A 26,172-nucleotide genomic window follows, 5' to 3' on the forward strand; every position below is an offset into this window, starting at 1 on the left:
ATCTTAAAACCAGGCTTTGCTGAGAGATCATTTTGCATCTCACCTCTTCCTCTTTCTCGGGACCCCACCTGCTCTTCATCCTCTGCTGCCACCTTGCCAGCCCACCCGCTCTCATAGATGTGTCATGACCTCATGACCACACAGGAAAGGGCTGCACTTGCCCATGGTTGTTTAGGACACAGTTGAGGAAAAGGGGTTAAAGTTCCAGGGAATTATCTTAGACCCCATTCATTCATCTCTCAGGTGTTTCTTGAGCCTCTTATCCGTGTTAGGAACTGTGGTCATTTTGTGGCCACTGAGGACAAAAAGAAATGGGTGTCACTGTCCAGCTCTCAAGGAATTCATAGACTAGCAGAAGAGGGAAACATACAAAGAGGGAGTGACACAATGAGTGCTACGCAACCAGCAGAGAGGCCTCCCGGATTCCAGAGGGGAGAGGGACTAACTCCATGCTAGGGAGCAGTGCATGGAGGCACGGTAACGTGAGTGTGTGTGTTAGGATGCAAGTGAGTACTTTGTGTGGCTGGAGCTCAGGGTACCTGGGAAAAAAGTAAGGTAGGATTGTGAGTGGCATAAGAGCAGAAAAGGTAGGCAGGAGACAGGACATGTGGGGAATTCCATGTTGTGCCAAGGAATCTGACTTTATTCCAAAGCTATTTTGAGAGTTTTGAATTAGTTTACTCATTCAACCAATGTATTTTGAGCTCCTACTATATATATATATATATATATATATATACATATTATATATGCATATTATGTTTAGAACACAGCTGAGGAAAAGGGGTTAAAGCTCCAGAGAATTCCGTTAGACCCCCATTCATTCATCTCTCAGGTGTTTCTTGAGCCTCTAATCCATGTTAGGAACTGTGGTCATTTTGTGGCTACTGAGGACAAAAAAAATGGGTGTCACTGTCCAGCTCTCAAGGAATATATATACACATATATATAGTATATTGTATATGCATATTAATATATATGCATATGCTACACAGTGCTGGGCTCTGAGTGTACCGTATTTAATAAATAATTATTTTCCTTGCTGTTATAGAACCAATAATACAGGAGACCCAAAGGAAGGTTGTGCGGCAGCTCCAGTCCTGGAGAGCTATGTGAATAGGAAGTTTTATTATAGCAAAGAGTGAAAACGATTCTGCTAACAATAGGTATAAGTTTAAGCAAATCATGGTATATCCGTATAATGTAATATTATGTAACCATTAAAAATGATATTTATAAGCATAGAAGCATTTATGATGTTCCTTAATAGCATAGGAGAAATATTTGTGGTGCTCACTGGAAAAAGTGGGATAAAAGTCTATACGGAGTGGTATATATCCATGAAGAGAAACAATTATAAAAAATATCATAAAATATACAAAAATATTAATTATGACTTCCTCTCGGTAGAGTGATTTTTCCACTACTTTAGACTTTTTCTGAACCAAAAAGCTTTGCTTTTCTTCCTCTTATGTATTTATTTATTTATTTATTTTGAGACAGGGTCTCATTCTGTTGCCCAGGCTGGAGTGCAGTGGCACAATCAGGGCTCGCTGCAGCCTCTACCTCCTGGGCTCAAGCGATCCTCCTGCCTCCACCCCCTGAGTAGCTGGGACTACAGGCATGTGCCATTATGCCTGGCTAATTTTTTTGTATTTTTAGTAGCAATGGGGTCTCACTGTGTTGCTCAGCCTGGCTCAAACTCCTGAGCTCAAGTGATCCTCCTGCCTCGGCCTCTCAAAGTGCTGGGATTACAGGCATGAGCCACCATGCCCAGCCACTGAAAGATATTTCCATTAAGCACATATTTACTTTTTCAGCCCAACATTTATAGTAAGTTGAGGGTGAGAAAAAACAAGAAAGACAGCTGCCTAGCTGACATACTTTAGGTGTCATCTCTCCTGGAGGGCTGGGCTAGTAGCATGACTTCTGTCCTAGGGAGTCCTTTGGGATCCAGGCTGGTCTCTTCTTGGTCCCTTGGTCCCTGGAGGGATGTAGCAGCTGCCATCTGAGGGGGAAGCCCGGGCATAGAAGCATGTGGTGGAGTGAGCTCTCCGGTTGGCATGGCCAGCAGTCTTCCCCACAGACTCTGATTTGCTGTGTGACCTCAGACAATTCAGCCTCCCCTCCAACGTGACCCTTTACCCGGCTATCACCACCCTGGAGGAGACTTTCCAAAGGTGTTTCCAGGAAACAGGTCGAGGAGGAGGATCCCAACCACAAGGGAAGCAGGTGTTCTTTTTCAAAATAGAGCCACACGCCTCTCAACATCCTAGTTTTTTTCTAACCTTCAGCCTCTTCCAAACCTGCTACCAACTAATATACACATATTTTTATCTTTTCTAGGAAATGATCGAAATGGCCTAGATTTCAACAGGCAGGTAAGAACTTGGGTCAGAAAGAAACATTTATTCTATAAAATTTGGGCATCACCTATACTGTCTGGTATGGAGGAAGACAAGATTAAGTATAGTTTGGGGGTGTTTATTCACAAACCCCAACCTTTCAGGATCAAAGGACCTTGAGCCCAATCTCCCACCCCAACCCATGAGCCAATGTTGGGGTCTCTTCAGTACCCTCTCAAAAAAGGGCTAACAAATGGAGGACCTGTTTAGGGTAAACTTTATACCAGATGTGGTCCAGAAATCTAAGACAACAGCTCTTTTCCTGTCAATGCTTAGCCTGAGTTGCCTCTTGGGTGAGTGTTTGCGTGAATTCACTGTGTACAGAGGAATTTATGGAGCCACAAAGGATGAGGTGCCTGGGTTGCCACAGAGAATTCCTGATTTAAAGGGAGAAGCTAGAGAACATAACAGGAAACAGGCAGAAAGAGCTCAAAAAAGAGCAGGTAACCAGGCTTGGGGGCAATGTAGACATGCGCCTGGTTCTTTGCAAGGAAACCAAGTTGAATGAGGTTAGACTTAGTTAGGAAGGGCTTTGGGCCCAAGAAGGTGGTGTTGGAAAGATTGCAGGACAGATGGATGCGGATGTGTAAAGAGAAGGGGGAAGCCGAGGGAGAAGACTTGCCCTTGAGGTTGGAGGCTGATGGGAAGATGGCGGGGTGGGAGGTAGGACAGGGTGTGATGTCAGAAGCAGATGGCGGGAGTGGGAGAGTTTGTTGGGAGGAGAAAGGCTAAGCTGGAGCCAAGCAGGGAGCAATAATGGGAAGTCCTAGAGTGAGGGAGAGGGGTAAGAATTAAACACAAAGTTAGAAAGCCTGGGTTTTCGTCCCATTTCTGCCACTAACTAGGTGTATAACCTTAATCAAGTTATTTAATATTTTTGGTCTGAGTTTTCTCAACTGAAAAATCAATTTATTCCATAAATTTGGCAGTGGGGGAGTGCTTGCACTATGCCAGGTATGGGAACACAAAATTAGGACGTGGTCTCTGCCTTGAAGGAGCTCAAAGTCTAGTATAAGGACAGGGTGGAATGTCTACAGAGAGAGGGAGAAGGAGAAACTTACTCTTAAGTGAATAATTATAATACAACCTCATTTATGTTTTACTAGAGGTATGGAAAAAGCATAAAATCAAATAGAAATAGGAACAGTTAATTCTTCCCAGGAGCTCAGAGCAGGCATCATGGATGAGGTGATTTCTGAGTTTATCTCTGAAGGATGAGTAGGAATTTTTAGTCAGAGAAGAGTAACGTAGAAAGGGAGATGGCAAGAAGGAAGGAAAAGGGCTGCATTGGGTAATCACTAGGATTCCTCCCCTAGATTCTGCTATCCTGAGTCCAGATCTAGATGGAAGTCTAGGATGGGGGCTGGAGATCAAAGGCAGTCATAGGTTCTTCTCCTCCTTTATCTGCAGAGCGATATGAAGTCACTGTTTTGTTTTTAAGACAGGCTATCACTCTGTTGCCCAGGCTGGAGTGCAGTGGTGTAATCACAGCTCACTGCAGCCCTGACCTCTGGGGCTCAACCAATCCTCCCACCTCAGCCTCCCAAGCAGCTGAGATCACAGGCATGCACCACCACGCTTGGCTAATTTTCTTTATTTTTTGTAGAGATGGGGTTTTGCCACCTTGCCCAGGCTGGTCTTGAAGTCCTGGGCTCAAGCAATCCTCCCTCCTCAGCCTACCAAAGTGCTGGGATTACAGGCGTGAGCCACAGTGCCAGGCCTGAAGTCACTATTAACATTTCCTAAAAGGCTGTTAATTCTGGGTACATTCTTCACAGTCAGAGAGAAGAATAATGCTGAGTCCTAAGCCAACACCTTTTAGGCAGGCAAATTCTGCAGTTTTATTCATTGGGAAGGCTGGGGAGTTTGCTAACAAATGAAAGCTAACTACCCTCCCTTTACACCTGAGAACTAAAACAGAGATAGGCTTCAATTAAAGAGAGATCTAAGTTAGCTACAGAGAGGAAGGACTTCCAGCCAATGCAGTTTATTAAAAACTACCAAGGGAGGGAAACTGTAGAGTCAGCATCTCACTCAAGGTCTTTAAATGGGAGACAGGTTCTTATCTCAGAGACAGTTTGGCCAGGTTTGCTTCAAGGGCAGGAAAATGGAGGAGATGCCCAAGGACTCTGTGATCCTGATGGATTCTGTGATCCTGATCCTAAACAGGTTGGGATGTGGCCTGGGCCCTGTGCTTTCTGCTCTGAGGACTCAGGATTCCCCAGCCCAGGGCCCACCTCTCCCGGCCCCAGCCCCTTGGGACGAGATGCATGGGGAGGATCCTCTTCCATACCGAGACACTGCAAGGCCAGCCTTGCAGGGAGGTGGCCAGCTTCACAGGCCCCATGGGCTTGGCTGCCCATGTGATTTGTTGGAAGCTTGAGACACACTAGTGCTGGAGAGAAGGATGAGGGCAGCCCCTCTGACCCTGGGAGGCCCCTGACCCTTGGAACATCTTTGGGGTGTGGTTTCCCCACAAGGTGGCTGCTGCCGGGAGTGGGCCTTGCTGGAGTTTGTTTCCCTTGGATGAGCCTTGTGGGGTGGGTTGTCCCCTCCCTCTTCTGGGAGGGGTTTGGATTCTCATCACTGGCAAGAACAGACATGACAGATCTTTCCTTTAAAGAGGGTGGAGGGAATTTTGGAGGAAGAGACACTCTGCCCGGTCACGTTCATTTACACACTCAGGCTGGAGCTCTCCTCTGCTCACACTCACAGCAGCTCACCTGCAGGTCAATGGGTGGGCACCCAGTACTTCCCAGGCCCCTGCTTGAGGGTCACACCCTCACACTTCACAACAAGGGAAGCAAACTAAAACTTGCTGACCGCCAGGCTCGGGGCAAGGCGCTTCTGGCACTGTATCTCCTTTAATTCTCACTCTAAACCAATGAGGTAGGTGATACAATCCTCATTTCATAAGTGAGAAAACTGCCCCCCAGGCAGCCCCGCCTTTTTCAGAGAAGGATTTGAGAGATTAAATAACCTGATGAAGTTTACACAATTGGTTGACGGGCTGAGCCAGGATTTGAACCCATATCTCTTTGACTCCAGAGCCCATTTTTCCCATGAGGCCTTGCTGCACCTGCCCTGCTCCCTGTGTCCACACACCGTCCCTGGGGAGAGGCCTGGGAGCCAGAGATTGAGTGTGACCTCACCATGACTAACTGGGAGGAAATGGGAGGTAGAGGGAGCAGGGAGGGGAAGAAAGAATGGTTGTGTAGGAGCAGCCTCTGCATCTGACACAGACAAGGGGTTGGCAGACACAGGGGAGCAGAGAAAGAGTCACTGCCCTGGGTGAAGCTCCTGTTGCAAGGCCCCAGGCCAGTTGGTGCAGCCAGATTCTGGGTGAACAACAGTCCTGAAGTTGCATGAGCAAGGAACGCTCATGGCTCATCGGGAAGTTTCCACACTGAGCCTGTTAACTTCCTGGTCCCAGGAAGGCAGACTGAGTCTGTCTGGGGGAAAAGGGTGGGAAGGTCAAGGGACCCAGAAGCAAGGCCAACCCTCCATCCCCAAGGCAGATAAGATAGACTTGAGAGGCAACAGGCTAAGGCCCTGGATAGGGACTCAGAAGCCCTGGGTTCCAGTGCTGTCTGTCCCTCACTAGTTGCTGCCTTATACAAACCTCTTCTTTCTGGGGTTCTGTTTCCTGATGAATAAAATGGAAAAGCTTGGCTGAGATGCTGTCTAAGGCTCCAAACAGTCTGCATGTTACTGTGTCATTACTTATCTCTTGCCATATTTTGGCTGGTTAGTTGGACTCTGACTTCCACTCGACTTTCATTTTATTTTATTTTTCCATTGAGGAGAAATAAGGAAGAAAGTCACCCTTGAGCTGTAGAGAGTGAGGGGAAATATGTCACGTGGAATTTTTCCAGCCTTTATGATTGTGTGTGAGCCAGCTAAAAGAATCATTTGAAATCTAGAGGGTGAAACAGAAGGACCCAGTAGGCTGGATCTAGGACCATCCATTCAACCTTTGAATATGCAGCCATTCTTAAGTGCTGGATAGAGAGGTGTCCGTTGTTAGAAGATAAATTGCAACGATACATAGTGAATTCTGTGAGAGACATGAGAATGCTAAGCTCTACCTAAGGATATTACAGAAGAGATGGTGTCTGGAGTGGGTGGTGAGGGAAGAGTAGGGCTTTGACTAGCAGAGAGGGTTGGCAAGAATATTCCAGGCCTAGGAGATAGTGAGTTGTCTCCCTTGCTGGGTTAGGCCAGGCTATGAAGATGTTGAATGCCTAGCAAAGAAGTCTGGGGCTTATTCTGTGGGCAGTAAGGCACTACTAGGTGTTCTCAAGCATGACTAGTTTCATTTACTAGAAGGGCATTGGAGGAGAGTGTGGGTGAGAAGGGAAGGGAGGATGAGTGATGAACTGATGCAAGAGAGGCCAAGTGGAATGCTGCTGTAGCCAGAAATGTGAAGGATACAGACAGAGCATGAAAGTTATGCACACAGGCCAGGCGCAGTGGCTCATACCTGTAATCCCAACACTTAGGGAGCCCTAGGTGGGTGGGTCACCTGAGGTCAGGAGTTCAAGACCAGCCTGGTCAACATGGCGAAACCCCATCTCTACTAAAAAATACAAAAATTAGCTGGGCGTGGTGGCAGGTGCCTGTAATCCCAGCTACTCGGGAGGCTGAGGCAGGGACAATCGCTTGAACCTGGGAGGTGGAGGTGGCAGTGAACTGAGATCATGCCACTACACTCCAGCCTGGATGACAGAGCGAGACTCTGTCTCAAAAAAAAAAAGAAAGAGAGAGAGAGAGACAGAGAGAGAGAGAGAGAGAGGGAGGGGGGGGGGGGGAGAGAGAGAGAGAGAGAGAGAGAGAGAGAGAGAGAGAGGGAGGGAGGGAGGGGGAGAGAGAGAGAGAGAGAGAAAGAAAAAGAAAAGAAAAGAAAAAAGAAAAAAAGAAAAGAAAGAAAGGAAAAGAAAGAAAGAAGGAAATGCGCACAAACATAGAGCCTGGCTGCCTGGCTGTGAATCCTGGCTCCAGCACTACCTGACCATGTGACCTTGGGCAAATTCTCCAATCTCCCTGTGCCTCAATCTTCTCATCTATAAAGTGGGGAGAATAGTGATATCTGTCTCACAGGGTTATTGTGAGGGCCAAATGATGTGTAGTTACCTCTTAGACAAGTATCTTGAACGTATACACTGTATATTTGCTATTATTGTTACTATTTCAGTAGGCATGGAGAGACCCAGCTTTAAGAGATAATTCTGAGATAAGATCAGGAAGATTTTGGCAACAGATTGGGCATGGACAGCAAAGAAGAGGGATGAGTTAAACATGGCTGAGAATTCTAACTTGGGATGCTGAACATTGGTGGGACCTCAACCTATCATCAAGAAGACAGAAGGTGAAACAAACTTATCCAGATGATGGGAGGAGAAGGAAGGGCAGAGAATGAGCTTTGGGCGCCCAGTGCATGGCAAGAAATTTGGATCTGGAGCCCAGGAGACAGGCAGGACTGAAGATGCGTATTGGGGAGTTGCCACTGGATCACATTACATGGAGTGATGAGAGGGAATGGGGTTACCTGGGGAGGATGTGCAGAGTGGGAAGAGGACCAAGGACAGACCTGGAGAAGGGCACTTAAGGGACAGGCTGAGAAGTGGATGTCTATAGATGAAACTAGGAAGGAAGGTCAAAGGGACAGGAGGGGAGCCATGCTCACAAAGGAGAGATGTTCATGAAGGTAGGGAGAACTAACAGCATCAGAGCATATGGAGCAGTACAATAGAGTCTGAAGCCTAAAAATTGGCTAGGAACTTGGCAGTCAGGCAGGCAAGGATAGCCTTTGCCTGGTGTCTGTCTGGTCCACAGTGAGAGTGGATGTCAAGCTTGCTGCAGCTGAGGGGTGAGTAGGAGTTAAGGAAATGATGGAGACTTGAATTGTAGAATTCCCTTTTGAGGAATAGGGTGATAAAGAGATGGAGGTGTTGGCTTAAGATGGAGGCAGTGTGAAGAGAAGGCTTTTGTGGAGGAAGGGGACTTGAGTGAGTGTGGCCTGGGAGAGCTAGGAAAGGCAGTGCAGGAGAAAGGAAAGAGGGGCCTGGTGGTGGTGGCAGTGGGAGGACTCCAGTGGAGAGCTCTTCTGAGAGGGAAGGAGGGTTGAGTGCCCTGGCAGCGTGTTCAGGAGCCCAGGGCACAGCTATCCTCGCCTGGAGTCTCTCCACTCCATTTGCTGCTCTTTGGGCCAACAGCTAACTTCAGAAGAACACTGGGAGGTAGAATTGGATTAAAGGGACTTGGGGGTTCCAAAATGACAAGTGCATACCTAGGTGGCGTCACACCTGCTCTGTTCCGGTAACTTCTGGAACCCTCATCATCCAGGGTCATGGGTTTCCACCAGGCAGATCAAGACAGTGTTTTATGTATGCTGTTGAGCATTGTGTTGCTTGAAGACCTCCCAAAAGTCCTGTGAGGCCAGAAGAGAGTCTGAAGCAAGTTGGCAGCTATCCTTGTCCCTACGTTTCCTGCCCCAAGAGGTGAGAATCAGTGGCCTGGGGTTTCCTCTCAGCCCCACACTTGGCAGCATTCTAAGCTCACCTGCACCAACGGCTTTCCCATGCCTGTTTCTGGACACCTGCGCCAGCTCGTCCTGAGGAGTTGCCCTGGTGTGCCCTAGTGTAGCATTTAGTTTTAAACCAACTGGGATTTTCCATCATTGTTTTGTTGAATGTGACCAACCAACTACCACGGTCCTGTAGCTGCTCCGAGTACAAATTGACTTGTAATTAATTGGCTCGTTGGGGCGTCTTCTTTAAAATCAACAAGATTCAGGTACGGAAAGGTCTCCAAGGGCCCAGAATGATGGAGAGGTTTCTTCAGGGAGGCCAGTGAAGGAGATGCAGGGGCAGCAGTGCCAGACCCTGCAGCTGGCAATGAAGGGTCCGCGGTGATGGCAGAGTAAGTGCCCCCCCCACCCCCGCCAGGAACAGCCTGAGGACAGTAGGCACCAAAGCCACTGAGCCTGAGAGAGCAAAGGAGGGAATGAATAGGCCATGTTGGATTGTTTAGTTCCACAAACCTGCACTTAGTTGACTATTGGGAAGACACAGAAGAGTATATCACGGTCCCTGCCCACAGGAGCTCCCAGCCCAGTGGGGAAGATATAGGGTCTGCCACAGAGAGGGAGGTCAGTGAGGCTGGTTCAGAGGGCCTAAGAAAGCCATGCCAGGAGAATAGAGCCTCAGGGTAGTGGGTCCAATGGAGGTAGGCTCTGAGACCTCTTTGGGAGGATGAGAACTGAGGGCTGAAAGACTCTTGTTCCCCTGAGGATTGCTTGCTTCTGCTCCAGGATCCAGCTTCCAGTCCTGTACTTCCTGGTGGATGCAGGATTTGGGGGTGGTGGGGCAGGGCAGGGCGGGGCAGGCTAAGAAAGAGAAGAGGATGAGGAGCCAACAAACCACATTTTGCTCAACCCTAAGCAGTACAGCTGGGTTTTCAGGGTCAGTCTATGATAACCTCTCTCTCCCCTCCAAAATGTCAAAGCAGAAATTTAAATGCAGGAGCCTGACAGATAGAGCTATGTTGGAGATATGGTTTTGATGCCTGGCCACAATAGGCTTTCTAAGACCTCACTGCAGAATTAAACACATCCACTAGGCACAGATAGAGCCGGCAGAAAACAGACCTAAAAGCACCCTTCTGGCCTGGTGCAGTGGCTCACACCTGAAATCCTAGCACTTTGGGAGGCCGAGGTGGGTGGATCACCTGAGGTCAGGAGTTCAAGACCAGCCTGGCCAACATGGTGAAACCCCACCTCTACAAAAAATACAAAATACAAAATATACAAAAATATGCATTTTTTACTAAAAAATACTAAACTATAAAAAATACAAAATACAAAAATAAAAATACTAAAAATACAAAAATACAAAAAAATACTAAAAATACCAACTAAAAATACAAAATACAAAAAAATTAGCTACTAAAAATCCAAAAAAATTTAGCCGGGCATGGTGGTGCACACCTGTAATCCCAGCTACTTGGGAGGCTGAGGCAGGAAAATCACTTGAACCCAGGAGGCAGAGGTTACAGTGAGCTGAGATCGTGCCACTGCACTCCAGCCTGGGTGATAGAGCCAGACTCTGTCTCAAAAAATAAAAAATAAAAAATTTTTAAAAAGCACCCTCCTAGTCAACAGGCAGATCTGAACAGAAGGCCCCTATGGGGCCAAGCCACACCCTCAACCTCCTTCTAACCCTGATGTTCTCAGTTTTATCAGATCCAGTATCTCTTGTAAGGAGGCTCCTGTAAAACCCCTTTAATATCTTAGAGTGAAATTTATAGAAAACATAGGCCAGGTGCAGTGCCTCATGCCTGTAATCCCAGCACTTTGGGAGGCTGAGGCAGGTGGGTCACCTGAGGTCAGGAGTTCCAGACCAGCCTGGCCAACATGGTAAAACTCCATCTCTACTAAAAATGCAAAAAAAATTAGCCAGGTGCCGTGGCTCATGCCTGTAGACCCAGCTACTCAGGAGGCTGAGGCACAAGAATCACTTGAATCCGGGAGGCGGAGGTTGCAGTGAGCTGAGATCACACCACTGCACTCCAGCATGGGCAACAGTGAGATTCCGTCCCAAAAAAAGAAAAAATAGATATACAAATAAAAATCAGTAATATTGTCTAATTTGAATAAAAAGGAAAAAGCAAAGTAATTAATAATAAAACAATGTGTATTTCAGCAAGTATATCCTTAGACACATTCCCCTAAAAGGTTTAATGAGACAGTAGGACCCTCGTGCCTCTATGAATGTGACAGACACAAGTACAGGCTGATATTGGTATGCCATCCTGGCTGCTCAAAAGCCATGATCTTTCAAAATGTTAAACAACTCTTCGTAAAGCTCCAGCCAAATCTAATATTTCCTCGATTAACACAGAAAATGGCATCCCTGGGTAAAATGCATATTAAGAGTGTGCAAAAGATACTTTGTGTTTGCATAAAAAATAGAATTGGGTTTTGGGCTTATGTGATTATAGGCAGGTTGTTCACCGACACAGATGTCCGGTGGGGCACTTGAAAGTCATGTAAAAAGTTGTATGGGAAGCAAAGAAGTGTTTATTTGATACTGTCTTCTACAGTGCAAGATGTCTAGAATACCTGCCCTCAGCCCAATAAATGCAAGCCACGCCCCCTCATTATTAAGACAGCCAGAGAAACCATGCCACGGATTTCAGAAAACACCTCCCGGGGTAGCTATGATCCCCAGTGAGAACAAGTGACGTTGACCCACCAAGGGGATAAGTCACTTCTCTTAGCAGGAGACAGAGCCAGGTGTGACTGGCTGGAGACCTTCCACATAGAAATACAACACCAGGAAAAGGCGCCCCCAGAAAGAACGCATACAGCCTCTGCCCTCAGAGAACTTACTTGCTGTCTATCCAGTGAGGGAGATGGGTCTGAAAAATTCCTTAAAATGTCAGAGCAAGGGGTGTGTAAACCAGCGCCACCCCCACGGGGAATGAGCTGGGCTGACTGAGTGATGAGGTGGGTATGGAGCAGAATGTTCAGGCAGGAGATAATTGGAAAGATTAAACAACTCTCCATGGACACAAGGGCCTGTTGGGAGGTGGAAAGGGAAGGGATAGCATTAGAAGAAATACCTGATAAAATGACGAGTTGATGGGTGCAGCAAACCACCATGGCACGTGTATACCTATGTAACAAACCTGCACATTCTGCACATGTATCCCAGAACTTAAAGTATATTAAAAAAAAAGGTTAAATAACTCCCTTCTCCAAAGTGATGTCCCCACTGTAGTCAAGATACTATAATAATCATAGCATTTCTTGAACTCTGACTGTGTGCCAGGCATTGAGTATAAAAGTGTTTATATACTTTCTTTTGTTTAATATTTAGAGCAACCCTGTGAAGTAGTTGTTATCATTCCTATTTCATAGATGGGAAAACTGAGGCACTGAGAGGTTAGGGAATTTTCCCATCATAACATTTTTCACAGAGAAGTCTGTATTTAAAGACAGGCTTGCCAGACTCCCAGCTCTGTGGTTCTCCTCACACTACTGCCTGCTTGTCTCGGGAGGAGGCCGTGTGATATGGTGGTTGGGTCATGTTGTCTGTATTGGTCAACTCCTCTGCGCCTCTGATTCCTCATGTGAAGATGAGAACAGTAAGAGTATCTGTTTCCTAGGGATGGCGTAAGAATTAATAGTTAAGATCTATAAAGTGCTTAGAATAATGTCTGGTATACAATAATGCACCAATAAACATTAGCTCTTATTATTTTCTGATGAATGAGAACCCATCATTTTCTCTACCACCCTTCTCCCTGTGTGGTTACTTAGCTGGGCTTGCACCATGTTGGAGGGCTGCAGATGCTATTAGAAAGGTAATTTTTTTCTGGAATCCATCATCTCCCAATCTCAGCCCCACCACCCTCTGCAAGCGTGGGCGGGGAAGCAGTTGGTAAACGTGTTTGTTTTTGGAGAGGTGGGAATTTGTTCTCTTTTGCCAGCCATGCTTGGTGCTTTGGCCTGAGGCTCAGGTGTCAACTGTTTCCTGTTTGTAGGCTGGGCAGCAGCCCCAGTACTGGGTGGACCAAGCCCTGTGGCAAGCCCCATAATGAACAGCACAGAGGAACAGGAACAGCGGTCTGGGTTCTCCAGAAGCCTCTGCCTAGAGGTCTACCAGACAGCCCCAAACACCACCAAAAAGCCCCTCTGCAGCATGGGATTTGGGCCTAGCTGGTTCCAGCTCCAGCACTGGCATGAGCTCTGCATGCATTCTGGATGGGTAGCGGAGACCGAATGTTCCTCTTGGCTCAGGTGTTGGATGGAGAACAGTGAGAATGAAGGAGGGAGAAGAAGGTCGGGGTCCTTCACCTGATTGTGCAGGAGCCAAAAAGTGGCTTCTCTTTGGAGATTTCAGTGAGTTGCCTTTGGTGGATGCAGACACTGATGACACTAAAAGCAGGGCCAGGCCTTCCCTTTTTCAAGCAGGTGTCTCTTTGGAGCAAGGCTTTTGAAAGGGAAGCTGGATTTAGCCCCAAACAATAACAGGGAAAGTTAATACTATTTATTGAACCTTTAGTTTATAACAGGCACTGGGCTGAGTGCTTTGCAAGCAGTATCTCATTTAAACCTACAGCCACCCAGAGCAGTAGATTTTGTATTTCCATTTTAAAGATGAAGAAACTGAGGCTTAGGAGAGGTCAAGCAACCTGTTTAGAGCCAGAATTCAAACCAAAGTTGATGTGCTGTGCCAGGCACTTTACATAGGTGATATCTTACTTGAGATTACCTAATTAATCCTTACAACAGCCTGGTGAGGTAAGCATTATTCTTCCCATTATATAGCTGGGGAAACTGTAGCTCAGAGAGGTTAAGTAACTTGCCCGAGGTGGAGCTCAGATGTAAGACAGGCCTGTCTGACTTTCTACCATACCAGGCTGCTTTTGAGAGAAAGAGGACAGACAGAGAGAGAGAGAAAAAGAGAGAGAGAGAGTGTGTGTGTGTGTGTGTGCACTCCTGCAAATGAGACATGACCTAATGTTACCCAGAGCCCCTCACTTGACATGTGTCCAGTACTTTTCCATGTTTCCAAAGCCCTGTCAGTCATACCAACACCCGCAGACCTCTTCTGGCTGAGGCTTGCCAGCTGAGATGGTAGAGATAGTATCTGCAGGCTCAGGGAGGGTTGCCAGGTAAAGGGTGGGGTGGAGAAGGGTTCCCACCCAAAGAAGGTTCCCCTGGCCCTTCGAGAAGCAGCCTCCCTGGGCCTGTGCGTGAGAAGGGTCCAGGGAGGAGGCAGTGTCTGCCTGTCTGTGTGTGCCTGCAGGGAGGGGCGGGCCCTGGCTTTCTCTTTGCCCCCAAGTCAAAGAGGGCTGTGCCTGCAGCTCTTGTAACCAACCAGAGAGTCGTCTTCTCCCAGAATCACAGCCTTGGCTAAAAATAAACTTTTTCCACCTTAAAGCTTCCTTCCCCCTAGTCTGGCCCTTAAGTGGCTTTGGAGGCCACCCTGGGGCTCAGGTGCTGTTTCTGTGTCCCTGTACAGTTCCTACCTGATACCAGGTCACATCTAGTTTTATGTCCCTCTCTGCTTGACAAATTCCAGAGTGCTTCTCTAAGCCAATAGGTTTTTTTCCACTCACAAGAACTGTGTGAAGGGGGTGTTAGTACTTTCATTTAACAAAGAAGATAACTGAGGCTCAAACGGTTGAGTGGCCTGCAACTCAGTAGCAGAGCCGGGACTTACTCCATTCCCTTTTCTCTGTGCCTGCTGGATCACAGGGGCTGTGCTCACTACAGGTCTGTTATCTCCAAATCCAGCTTGTCCCACTGATCACCGCTGCCTTCATGGCCCCCATACCCTCCTGGACCTCTGCCGCTTGTGTTCAGATCAAGTGTTGAGACTTCCCTCCCTTTTCCACCAAAGCCCTCTTGGCTCCCAACTGCTGAAGATACTTAGTTCACATCCTGCTGTGCTTTTCTTTCTTGGCAGCCCCTCCCCTGCGCTGGCATCTACTCATATTTCCTCCCGTATACTTCATCAGCATGGACTGCTGTGGGGTGTCCCTGGTTCCAGTCCTGTAGCAGACAGTGTGGTTGCAGATTGAGCTCTGGCATTGCACAGACCTGGCTTTGAATCTTGGCTCCACCAGCAGAATCTGTGTAACCTGGTGACTTATGCTTTCCAAGCCTCAGTTTCCTCTCTGTTCAATGGGAGGAAAAATAGGATCAACTTTATAACGCTGTTAGGAGGAGGATTCAATGAGATCTTGAGTGTAAAGTGTCTTGGACACAGTAGACACTCAATAAATGTGAGTTGTTGTTGTTGTTCCCATTGCAACAATTTAGCAGCAATATTGGTTCCAGTTGCCCCATTTCACATCCATGTGGCTCCAGTTCACCCCTACTTCTTAGCTTTGCCCTTGGAAGGCTCTGAAGACCTCTGGTTCCTCCATTTCCAGATGGCAGTGCTGCTCAGATTCCCCCAACTGCTGGCCTTCTTCTGAGTGTTCTTACCTGTGCCCTTGTGCTTGACTCAGTCCTTACTAAAGCAGCCATACGAAAGCCATGCTTTCAGTCTGGGCCATGCAAGACTCAGTCTGGGCCAGGCAAACACAGGTATACCTCACTATACCTAACAGGGTGGTTTTTGAAATGTTGTATACAAATCAAAGTTTCATCAATGAAATATTATTTTCCTTCACCAGAGAACCTGTGTTTAAAGAAATATTAGGCTAGGCGCAGTGGCTCATGCCTGTAATCCCAGCACTTTGAGAGGCTGAGGCTGGCGGATCACTTGAGGCTAGGAGTTCAAGACCAGGCTGGCCAATGTGGCGAAACCCTGTCTCTACTAAAAATATAAAAATTAGCCAGGCATGGTGGCGGGCACCTGTAATCCCAGCTATTCTGGAGGCTAAGGCACAAGAATCACTTGAACCTGAGAGGTAGAGGTTGCAGTGAGCCAAGATAGCATCACTGCACTCCAGCCTGGGTGACAGAGACTCGGTCTCAAAAAAGAAACAAACAAAAAAAAGAGAAGTATTAGACTGAATCTTTTCAGAGAACCAAGAATGAATTTTTATGGTCAGTTAGAGCCAAATATCATCTATAGGCTTTGCTTAAAGCAAGTTATACATTAAGATTTTTATGTTTATATTTTCCCCTTTGATGACATTTCACAGTGTGTGATCCTAACAAGAAATTTTTTGAAACTTAACCTAGGCCATCACTGTGGATGGTTTCATCTGAGGGCTTGGAAGTGGGTTTTGCAGGCCACTTATGTAGCTGGCAAACTGAGCCTAGAAAGATTTGGATACCCAGTCACTGGCAGTAAACGTGGGTTCCTGCAGAGGCCAATGGTGGAGAGCTGTGCTCCTAGCTCTGGGCTGGGACTTTTGCAAGTGTGGCTGAGAAAAGTGATCAAGCTGAACTTGGACTCTAAGGTGAGAGCTGTCAAGCCAGAGAAGGCTAACCACTCTGTCTGGGAGGGGGAAGCAGTGAAGCTGCCCGAAGACAAGGAGTCCCTCCCTAGGTGTCTGACATGAACCAGAACCAACTTCCTTTCCGAGGATTTGGTGCCTCCCTTAAGGTTGGCTTGTCAGCATAGGAAGAGGGCAGCTTTCTGGCTATTTAGGGCACTCCTCAGACTGTGTAGAGGCTGCCCTTGCCCATGTGACCTGGGAGGGACAGGTGCTTTTCTGGCATAAAGCAAGGTATGGAGCAGCAGTGTCTGGGGTTTGTGACTTTGTCCAGGATGTGGCAACCCAGCAGCAATCCAGTGGGCTGCCCCGTCCTGCTCAGGCAGGCCTCTGAGGATCTGGGGAGTCTAAGTGCATAAGAGGCCTCCAGTTCCCCTCCTTCTCTGGGCCCTAAGGACTTTCAAGTACCACCTGGGAAGAAACGCGAATCCTGCCTGGAATGATGGAGGCTCCCGAAAGCAGACAGGAACAGAGAAGTAGGTGTCTTGATTCTGGTTTGCATGATCCCTGACACTAGCCTGCCCCCGCTCCCTCCCTTCTCCCCGCTTCCCATCTCATTCTCAGGTTCCTGTTCATCTTTCCAAACTCAGTTCAAATGCCTCATTCTCCAACTTGCCCCCCCCACTACCTCCACCTGTGTGCCTTAATAGGCTTCGTGTGTGTGTGTGTGTGTGTGTGTGTGTGTGTGTGTGTGTCTGCCCTGCCCACCAGTTAGTGGAATATTTGGGAAAAGGGTCTGTATCGTATTTATGGTAGAACAGTGCCTGCGCTGTTCAGTTACTGGTGCATTCAGTAAGTGTGTTCTAAATAAATGCATGGAGGCAAGCGGATCACTTGAGGTCAGGAGTTTGAGACCATCCTGGCCAACACGGTGAAACCCCATCTCTACTAAAAATACAAAAAATTAGTGGGGCACAGTGGTGCGCACCTGTAATCCCAGCTACTTGGGAGACTGAGGCAGAAGAACCACTTGAACCTGGGAGGTGGAGATTGCAGTGAGCTGAGATCTCACCACTGCACTCCAGCCTGGGTGACAAAAGTAAGACTCCATCTCAAAAATAAATACATAAATTAAGTAAGTAAATAAATGCACGGTTGGATTATTGGGCTGAACCTCTCCACCTGCCTATCACCCCTGCTTCCTGGGGGCCGCGAATGCCCATCTCCTCTGCTCTTGTGGCTGCTTTGCTCCCTGTTGTCTTTTCTTGCATCCAGTGATCCACAAAACCTGCCCCCTTTTCCCAGGAAGGTGAACTTGTTGGCTTTATGCAAATAGAGTGTGGAGTGGGCTCCATCCAGTCAGCTCTGGTAAATATTGCCTAACCCTACCACTTGCTGGCTGGGCCCAGGAGCTGCTTACAGAGACATCTCAGTGTTGGCTCCGTGGTTGTTGGGTGCTAGGGCCTAGCCTCTAGGGACCCGGAGTGTGTGCAGGACTCTGACCAACCCAGTTTGAGGTTGGTAGTTAGGTCAGCTAATTATCCCAAGCCAGAACAGGGCTCTTACTAAATGCCCCTTAGGAAGTAACGTGGCCATCCTGGGGCTGCCCTCTCCTGGCCATTTGAATGGAAACAGTGTGGTTGGGGACATCCAGTGACACATGACATCACTGTAACATTATTTTTCATAAGCTGTGGAGATAAATTTGCGTTGAGCCTTTAGCCCCTGGGTGAGTGTGAAACTCACAGACTCTTAGGGCTAATGGGTCCTTGAGGCCGTCTGTCCCCTGTTCTCAGCAGCATCCCACAGAGCCCCACTGCTCTGGCACAAGGCTGTCTTCCTCCCTTTAATCCTGTGTGTTGACACGTTTGTTTATTCATAATATAATGTCTTTCACCCTCAGCGGTGAAATTTAAAAAGGAGAAATGGAGTGCAGGTGTACAGAACTAAATATATTCCATTTTTATCATTCAAGATTTTGCATTTTTGGTGTTAAAGTATTTAGTACACGTAATGAAACGAAGGTCAGAGTTGATGATGTTAGTTACTTTAATATTCTTATTTGACAAAATAAAACAACTGTATCTGACTCTAAAAAAAAAAAGTGTTTACTAATCATGAGCCTCAAAAGCCTAAGAAAGAGTGATTCCAGTACGACCTATGCCTCATATACAAATTCTGCTGACACCCCTGTCAGATGGCGTGTGGTCCCAAGTCTCTGCCAAAACTCATCCTGGGTTTTCAGACTTGCTACCAGCCTGCTTCAGGACTGAGTGGGTTGAAATGCTAGACGCCATCACCTCTCTTGGTCACTCTGCCCACTTCTGTTTCAGGGCCTGTGTCTGTCCCAATCACATGGCAGCCCTTCAATATTTGAGAAGAGTTATCACCCTGAAATCATACCTTTTCTGTGTAAATATCCTGGATCTGTAAATGATTCCATATGTTATGCTGCTGAATGCTTTCCTTAAACCAGTTATATACTTACTACATGAATACTTTCTTGTTATAAAAAAATTTCATAATAGAGATTAAAAAGGAAGATTATTTTTATCCCTGTTCATGCTCAGTCCTCTTCCCAGAGGTAACTCCTATTATCAGGGTAGTGTATATATGTCTGGAAGACTTTTTCTCTGGATATATATTACAAATGGAAATGTATAGATTTTTGTGGCCTACACACATATGTACAAATTATACTGTATGTATTCTTTAGTGGCTTTTAAAATTTTTAAATAATATTTATAGGTTGTTTCATGGCAGTACATATAGAGTTATATGATTTTTGTTAATGACCACATAATGTTCTATTGTTTGGGGGTTTTTCTGTTTTTTTTCTGAGACAGAGTCTTGCTCTGTCACCCAGGCTGGAGTGCAGTGGTGCTATCTCGGCTCACTGCAACCTCCGCCCCCAGGGTTCAAGCAATTCTCAGCCTCCCCAGTAGCTGGGATCACAGGCGCCCACCACCATGCCCAGCTCATTTTTGTATTTTTTTAATAGAGATGGAGTTTCGCCATGTTGACCAGGGTGGTCTCGAACTCCTGACCTCAAGTGATCTGCCTGCCTTGGCCTACCAGAGGGCTGGGATTACAGGCATGAGCCACCGCACCTGGCTTGTTCTATTGTTTTAACATAATCTTACTCTTCCATTCCCCAATCGATGGATATTAGGTTGCTTCCGATACTTTATTTTACAATGCTGTGATGAACTCCTTGAATTCGTTTGTGCCTTGTTGCCTTTACATGCATGTGTTTTGGTCTGCCAATCACTCCCTTTAAGTATGAAATCCACAAGTGTACAGCATAACACTCATTGCTCAGGTGAGATCCAGGCAGGCCAGAGCATGGTGCAACTATTTGTTCATCTAGCCATCCATTTACCCATTTGAATGCATTTATTGAGCAGGTACTATGCCTTTCTCTTGCCCTGATTTCTACTGGCGCCAGCTGCAAATAAGTAATGGGGCCTGCCCTCATGGAATGATGCAGTTCAGTATGGGAAACTCCCTCCATTCAGCTACTCTACTTCTGTTAGTACCGCCTATCCTATAGGGTTTTTTAAAGGTAATTATGTCACACTGTCAACTTATATGCTCTTTGAGTCAGTTAATGTGTCTCAAGTCTTTTTTCATATAAATTATTGTCTCAACTTGTGCAGTTAATTTTCATATTTCTAAGTAAAGGATTTTTATATTTGTTCCTATGTTTAATCTTATGACTTGCTTCCCTTCCTGCCATATGTTTGAGCTTTTTTTTTTTTTTTTTTTTTTGTGAATCTTGATGTCTGCGCAGAGTATTAGCTGGCCCTGCTCCTCATGCAGAGATGTAATAAGTATGTATGCTACATCTTCATCCACGTTACTGATAACATTCTTAGCCACAGTGGACCACAAGCGGGGTACTGTGGCATACCATTGGAGATGTCTCTGCTAGATGACAGTGACCCATCATTAATCAACCCTATCTCAGCCCATACCACCTCATCTTGACCTCCAGGACAGTACCTAAATACATATTTACATATTTCAATGATAGTATCTGTCTGATCCCCCATTCTAAAAACCTGATGTTAAAGGAAACGAACCTAGTTTGGCATGACTTTATAAGTCACATGATATGGTGGAAAGAGGGTTGATTTGGGGGATTTGGTCAGGCCTAGATTCAAGCTCTGCCACTTAGCTATATGGCCTTTGGGAAATCATTTGACTTCTCCGAGACTCAATTTCCTATACGCGAGGACTGTTAAACGTATTTATGCAATAATACCACATATGTTTAATAAGCACTTACTAAGTGATGGACATTATGCACTGTGCTGGGCAGGCCATAGTAAGCAAGATAGGTCTCTCAGGTATTAAGTGTGCAAAATTCATATCTTCAATCATTTTAGTGACAGAAATAAGGAAAGCCCTCCCTGGAATAGGTTTTCTAGACATTCAGCCCTAACCCTTGAGACCTGGGGATGTATCAGAGATTATTTCCCTTTTATACATACGGAAACTCAGATACACTGATAGAGTCCCTTGGCTCAAGTCCACTCAGCCTTTTGGTAACAAATTCGGTAGCTGTTCCCTAGCCTTAGAGAATTTATATTAAACTGTCAATTGAGTAGGTTCAGCCAACCCTTGTGCCTAGAGCCCTGTCCCCAGCTAATAGACGTAACAGGATAGGCACATAGTTAATACAAATTAAGCCAAAGCACAAGTCAAGTGTTAAAGAGAGCTTCATGGCAGTGCTGCATTGCCTCACTTATCCAGAGAGCCAGTAGCCAACCTATTTATACAGCTGACAGTAAGAAGGAAGCAAATGAGACCTCAAGCCAGGCCCTTTCTCAGAGCCTTAAACTCTTATTTTAGGGATGGTCTACTGAGCTTAATGATCTGGTTTTTCTACCCCTTAGCAGATAAAAGTGCAAATTCAAGCTGGAATAGGGGATTTCTAGAAGGAAGCATACCAACAGAAGCAGAGATAAACTTGATTGTGAGAAAGGAAGAAAAAAAAAAAACCTGAGAAAAGCAGAGCTCAGAGCTGAAAAAAAAAGAAAAGAAAGAAAGAAAACAAACAAACAAAAAAACCAAAAAAAAAAAAAAAAAAAAAGCAAGAAAAAAGGGCAGTCTGGGGCCATACAGTACTACAGCCAACAGAGGTCAAACACATCAGTATCCCTGAGGGCATGGTTGCTTTTAAAACAAGTTTGAAATTATGACTCTGAGTCATTGACTAAATTATCTTTCAGTTATGCTTTAAGACAAAATAGGGATGTATATGATACCTTTTAGCAAGATCTCTATTCAAAAAGAAACCAATAAATATCTATCCAAAACTGAAATAAAAGGCTTTGGAGCTTCAAGAGATAGATTTCTGTGACTGAAAATCCACTTCTTTAGGAAGGATTCCTGAGAAAATCCTAGGCATTTGAAAGGTATGCTGAATTTTAGATGACTTGAGTTCAAGTCACAGCTCTCCTGCTAGCCAACATGTGCCTTGGACAAATCTCTTACCGTTTATGACCCTGTTTTCCACAAGCAGGAATAACATTACCTACCTTCTCAATCTCATGAAAGTATTCTGAAAATCAACAGAAATGTGTTTGAAAGTGCTTTGTAAACTCAGAACATCATGGAGATATACAAGTGAGGTCTGTGGGCCACACCCCCGGTGTTGCCTACTGCGAGACAGTGACACAAAATGTGGACAAAGATTGATTCCAAGTTGTTGCTTTAAATATATACATACGTACATGTATGTATTACATACATATGCATATTTTCATATATGGGTGTATGTCTGTTCATTTAGATAATGTACCTTTAAACCTCTCAAGATGCCTTTTTCACAGGCAAAAGAAGCAGCTCTACAGCTTTGTCATCTTGTAAACTGTAACATTCTATGTAGATACGTGACGTTTTGAATGCTTACTAACTTTCATCTTAATCTTCTCTAATCTAACACTAAGAATTTGCTTTTAAAAATCAAACATTGCAGAAATATATGGCTTAGAAAGTGGATACCTTCTAGAACCCCAAATGCTCTCCGCTGCATCTATGATTAGCAGTTTGGCTTAGGGACCTTCAGATTTTTTTCTGTGCTAGTTCTGGTCCTGGAGGCATTCAACAGACAATTCCTGAAATAAACAGCCCTTTGTTAAAAAAGAGAAACCTTTAGGGATGGAAATACATGTTATATTCTAAAAGCTCTCCAGTCTGGCTGTTTGGGCCTTAGGCTCATCTTCTTGAGTTCTTACTTAGGCAATTGCAGTAAATAGCTTTTTAACTGGCTACCCTGGCTACAGTCATGCTCTCTTCAAATCCATATTCCACAGGGCTGTTAGGATAACTGAACTAAAACTAAAATCTCACTGCAATCGCTCCCCTTTAGTTCCACCATGCCCTCAGAGTCCCTTCTGAATTCTTTTGTCTTCTGCCATAGGCCCCTGCCTGCTCACCCGCCTGTCCTCTCTCTCCCCTACAGCAGCAGTCCCAAATTGCTGGTAGATCCTGAACAGGAAGAGAAAGCGCCGTTTCACCCTCTGCAACTTTGGACAGAGCCGCTTCTTCCACTTCCGCTTCCTGGGATGGCTTTCTTTGCTTTTGCTGCCTGGCAAACTTTTCTTCATCCTTCAGGGTTGCTCAGAAGGACTTTTCTTCTGAGAGCCTTCTTCATCTCATTCCATTTTCTCTAGCTATTCTCCTCCTTGACAAAGCAAATGGCAGCCTTTTCTTTGCCACCTCGTACCTGCTTCTGAATGTTAGAAGTACTAAATGTTAGAAGTCATCCGGAGATGACTCTGACTTGCACAGCCTCTCAATTAACCTGGGGGCTTCCTATTCATCTTTGTGTCCCTAGTGCCTTTTGGTATACAGTAGGTGCTTGGTAAATGTTTGTTGAACTAAACTGAACTGGAAAGGGAACCTTTATAGGGCAGGAAACTGTTTCATTCACGCCACATAGAAGACCACCTTTTCCAGCTGCTGTTGAAACAGACCTCGGGCTGCCTCACTTGATTTGGGGTGCCACAGTAGTACAAGAGACAAGGAAGACCTCAGTCTTCATGGAAGACTAAACCATGAAAATTACCAGAGATAACCATTTGCTTCATTTATCCAATGCCCTTCAGAGGCAAGCTTCCAAATCACAGGTTCACTCAGGAAATGCCAAAGAGATTCCCATTCAGACCTGTTGAAGACTTCACTCTCAATAACTATTTAGGCCACAAATATGTGTAAAGTCCCAGACTACGCTTGCAAGTGTAGTCTGGAAATGTTTACCCCAACTGTGCACCATACATAAAAGCAATATAGCACACAGAAGAGGCTGGAGTGAACAAGCACCTCTCAGTAGCTTCCAGAAGCCCAGAATTCTGTGTGGGAGGCCCAGTGCAGGTGCCTCACAGCATGGTACCGGCAGAAGGGAGGGGTTTGGAGGCCAAATAACCATGTAGAGAGTCAGGCTCTCCTCTTCCTAGCTGTGTGATGTTGGGAATGTTGCTTAAATTCTCTGAGCCTTGGTTCCCGTATCTGTTACAACAGTTTGGTAAGATTACTTCCCTCATTGAATTATCAAGAAGAATAAATGGTGGTATATTTGAAAGTGTTTCTCATCTCTACAGTGCTTTAAAAAATATTTTTTCTCTTTCTTGAGCTAATGCTCCTGTAACTAATCTGTGTAGTGCTTCACGATCATAAGTTGGTGTGTACACGTGTGTGTGTGTGGCATGCGCATGCACGCATGTGTACCTTCAGGACAGGGCATGTGCACTTCCTTTTATTGGATTCATCTGGAACCCCATAGTAAAATACACACTGGGACAGAGATTTCATGACATTCCTTTTTCCTCTCTTCACCTCTTCTCCTCCTAATGAGGGAGGTAAGAGCAAATATCACACCCTGTAGTTACTTTGTATATGTGAGACTCAAGGAAATACAGGATGCTGGCTCCAAAGCCAAGTGCATTATGTTTCCGTATCAAACAGATGTGTGTTTATCTGATTCTGAACCTTGCCCTGCATAGTCATTGAGAACTCTGAGTGGGGTTCAGAGTTCTTTCTTTTGACTGTGACTAAGTCTCAGTAGGGGAACAGCAGGATTAGGGCTACAACTGAGTTATTACAATAGCCAGAGTAGGCAACAATTTCAGAGTGATAATAACAGATGACAGAGACATGCGGCAGTGCAGTAGAATGAACTGGACACTGGATAGGGAGTTAGCAGATCCATGCTAATCAGCCCTGGCTTGGTCTTTAGGACTAACTTGACTGCAGCTCTAGCTGTGTTTCCCTGAGCAAGTTATTTTCCCTCTCTGGCTTCAGAAGTCATACTGTAAAATGAACCAGGTGATGTCTATATTTCCTTCCGGTTCTGATGGCGAAGGAAGGGAATCAACGCATTTTGGAATATCTGCCATAAACCTAGTGCAACCTACACCAAACAACTTTGAAGAGTCTGTAATTCTATAATTCCATTACACACAGAGAGAGTGAGGATTGTGTAGAAATATGCAGTCAGACCAACTTAGACTGAAATCTCAGCTTCATTATTTACCAGCAGTGTGACTTTATGCAAATTTATTAATGTCTTTAAGCCTCAGTCTTTTCATCTATAAAATGTCTTGTAACATAGTAAGTATACTTATATGCTTACAAGTCTACTCCTACTCTCTCTTTATACATTATAAATTTCTTTTCTTTTTTCTTTTCTTTTTTTTTTTTTTTTTTTTTGAGATGGAGTCTAGCTCTGTCACCCAGGCTGGAGTGCAGTGGCGCAATCTTGGCTCACTGCAAGCTCCACCTCCCGGGTTCACACCATTCTCCTGCCTCAGCCACCTGAGTAGCTGGGACTACAGGCACCCGCCACCACACCTGGCTAATTTTTTGTATTTTTAGTAGAGACGGGGTTTCACCATGTTAGCCAGGATGGTCTCGATCTCCTGACCTCGTGATCCACCCGCCTCAGCCTCCCAAAGTGCTGGGATTACAGGTGTGAGCCACCGTGCCTGGCCTAAATTTCTTAAGTAGATTTCATCTGGTCTATTTCTCTTCTTTTTGGAGGAATAATCTAGGACTACAGAGATGAGTGAAGTAATGTAATATTAGGTCATGCAACTAGTTGGAGGCAAGGATGGGTCCTGAAGTCAGGATACTGATTGATTCTGAGCCTTGTGCTTATTTGCTGGATGTCTTCTTTATCATCCCCATTGGGGACAGCAAAGTCCTTCCCTGATAAGCAGCCCAGGGATATGTTTAAAAACAAAACAAAACAAAAAAAAAAGTGTGATGATGAACTGCATTTATACACTAGACACTTCCCAAGAACAGCCACTGGGCTTGGAAACAGTTCTCAGAGTTTGATGCTTAGCATTTCTTCTGCCTCCCACACCCTCTCCTTCTGCCATTTCACTTATTTAGGGACAGAACAGCCTTCTGTGGGGGGCAAATCAAAAGTTCTGTGTCGTACTTTTCCCTAGTCAAAGAACCAGAGAGGGTAGCTCTGTCCTCTTTTCTACCAGGTAGGCCACCAAAAGAACCAGCAGATGCTGGCTCGAGGTGATGAGGTTCACAAAAGGGAACTCCCATCAGTGCAGCTGCCCACTGGGGAGGATGCTGCAGGTGTCTCAGGAGGGCTCCGCAGCAGTGCTTTGGTTAAAATGATTCAAGTCCTGGGCACCATAAAGCATTAGTGAGGGTGGGTCTGCCATGAGGGCACAGCCCCCTCCCAACATTTTTAGAACTGAATTCAGGGGATTTATATTCCAGAGGGAGAAGAAAACTTTTATGGGCTTAAAATGAAGGAGTTTTTCATGCATGTGTCAGCACTAGCAATGCTGTGTCCTAAGAACTGAAGCCAAAGCATTAAATAACATGA

General features: G+C 45.7%; 1 protein-coding gene across 1 annotated transcript in view; it reads left to right on the forward strand.

Annotated features, from left to right (window-relative positions):
- The window catches only part of POU2F3 (POU class 2 homeobox 3), a 73,999-nt gene that overhangs the window by 21,984 nt on the left and 25,843 nt on the right, over window positions 1–26,172 (forward strand). Inside the window, exon 2 of the mRNA XM_024255398.2 lies at window positions 2,347–2,381. Within this exon, the coding sequence (XP_024111166.2) occupies window positions 2,347–2,381 (35 nt within the window). The remainder of the gene's footprint in view (window positions 1–2,346; window positions 2,382–26,172) is intronic.

The sequence above is a fragment of the Pongo abelii genome, chromosome 9 (genome assembly GCF_028885655.2).
Source record: "Pongo abelii isolate AG06213 chromosome 9, NHGRI_mPonAbe1-v2.0_pri, whole genome shotgun sequence".
NCBI classification, from domain to species: Eukaryota; Metazoa; Chordata; class Mammalia; order Primates; family Hominidae; genus Pongo; species Pongo abelii.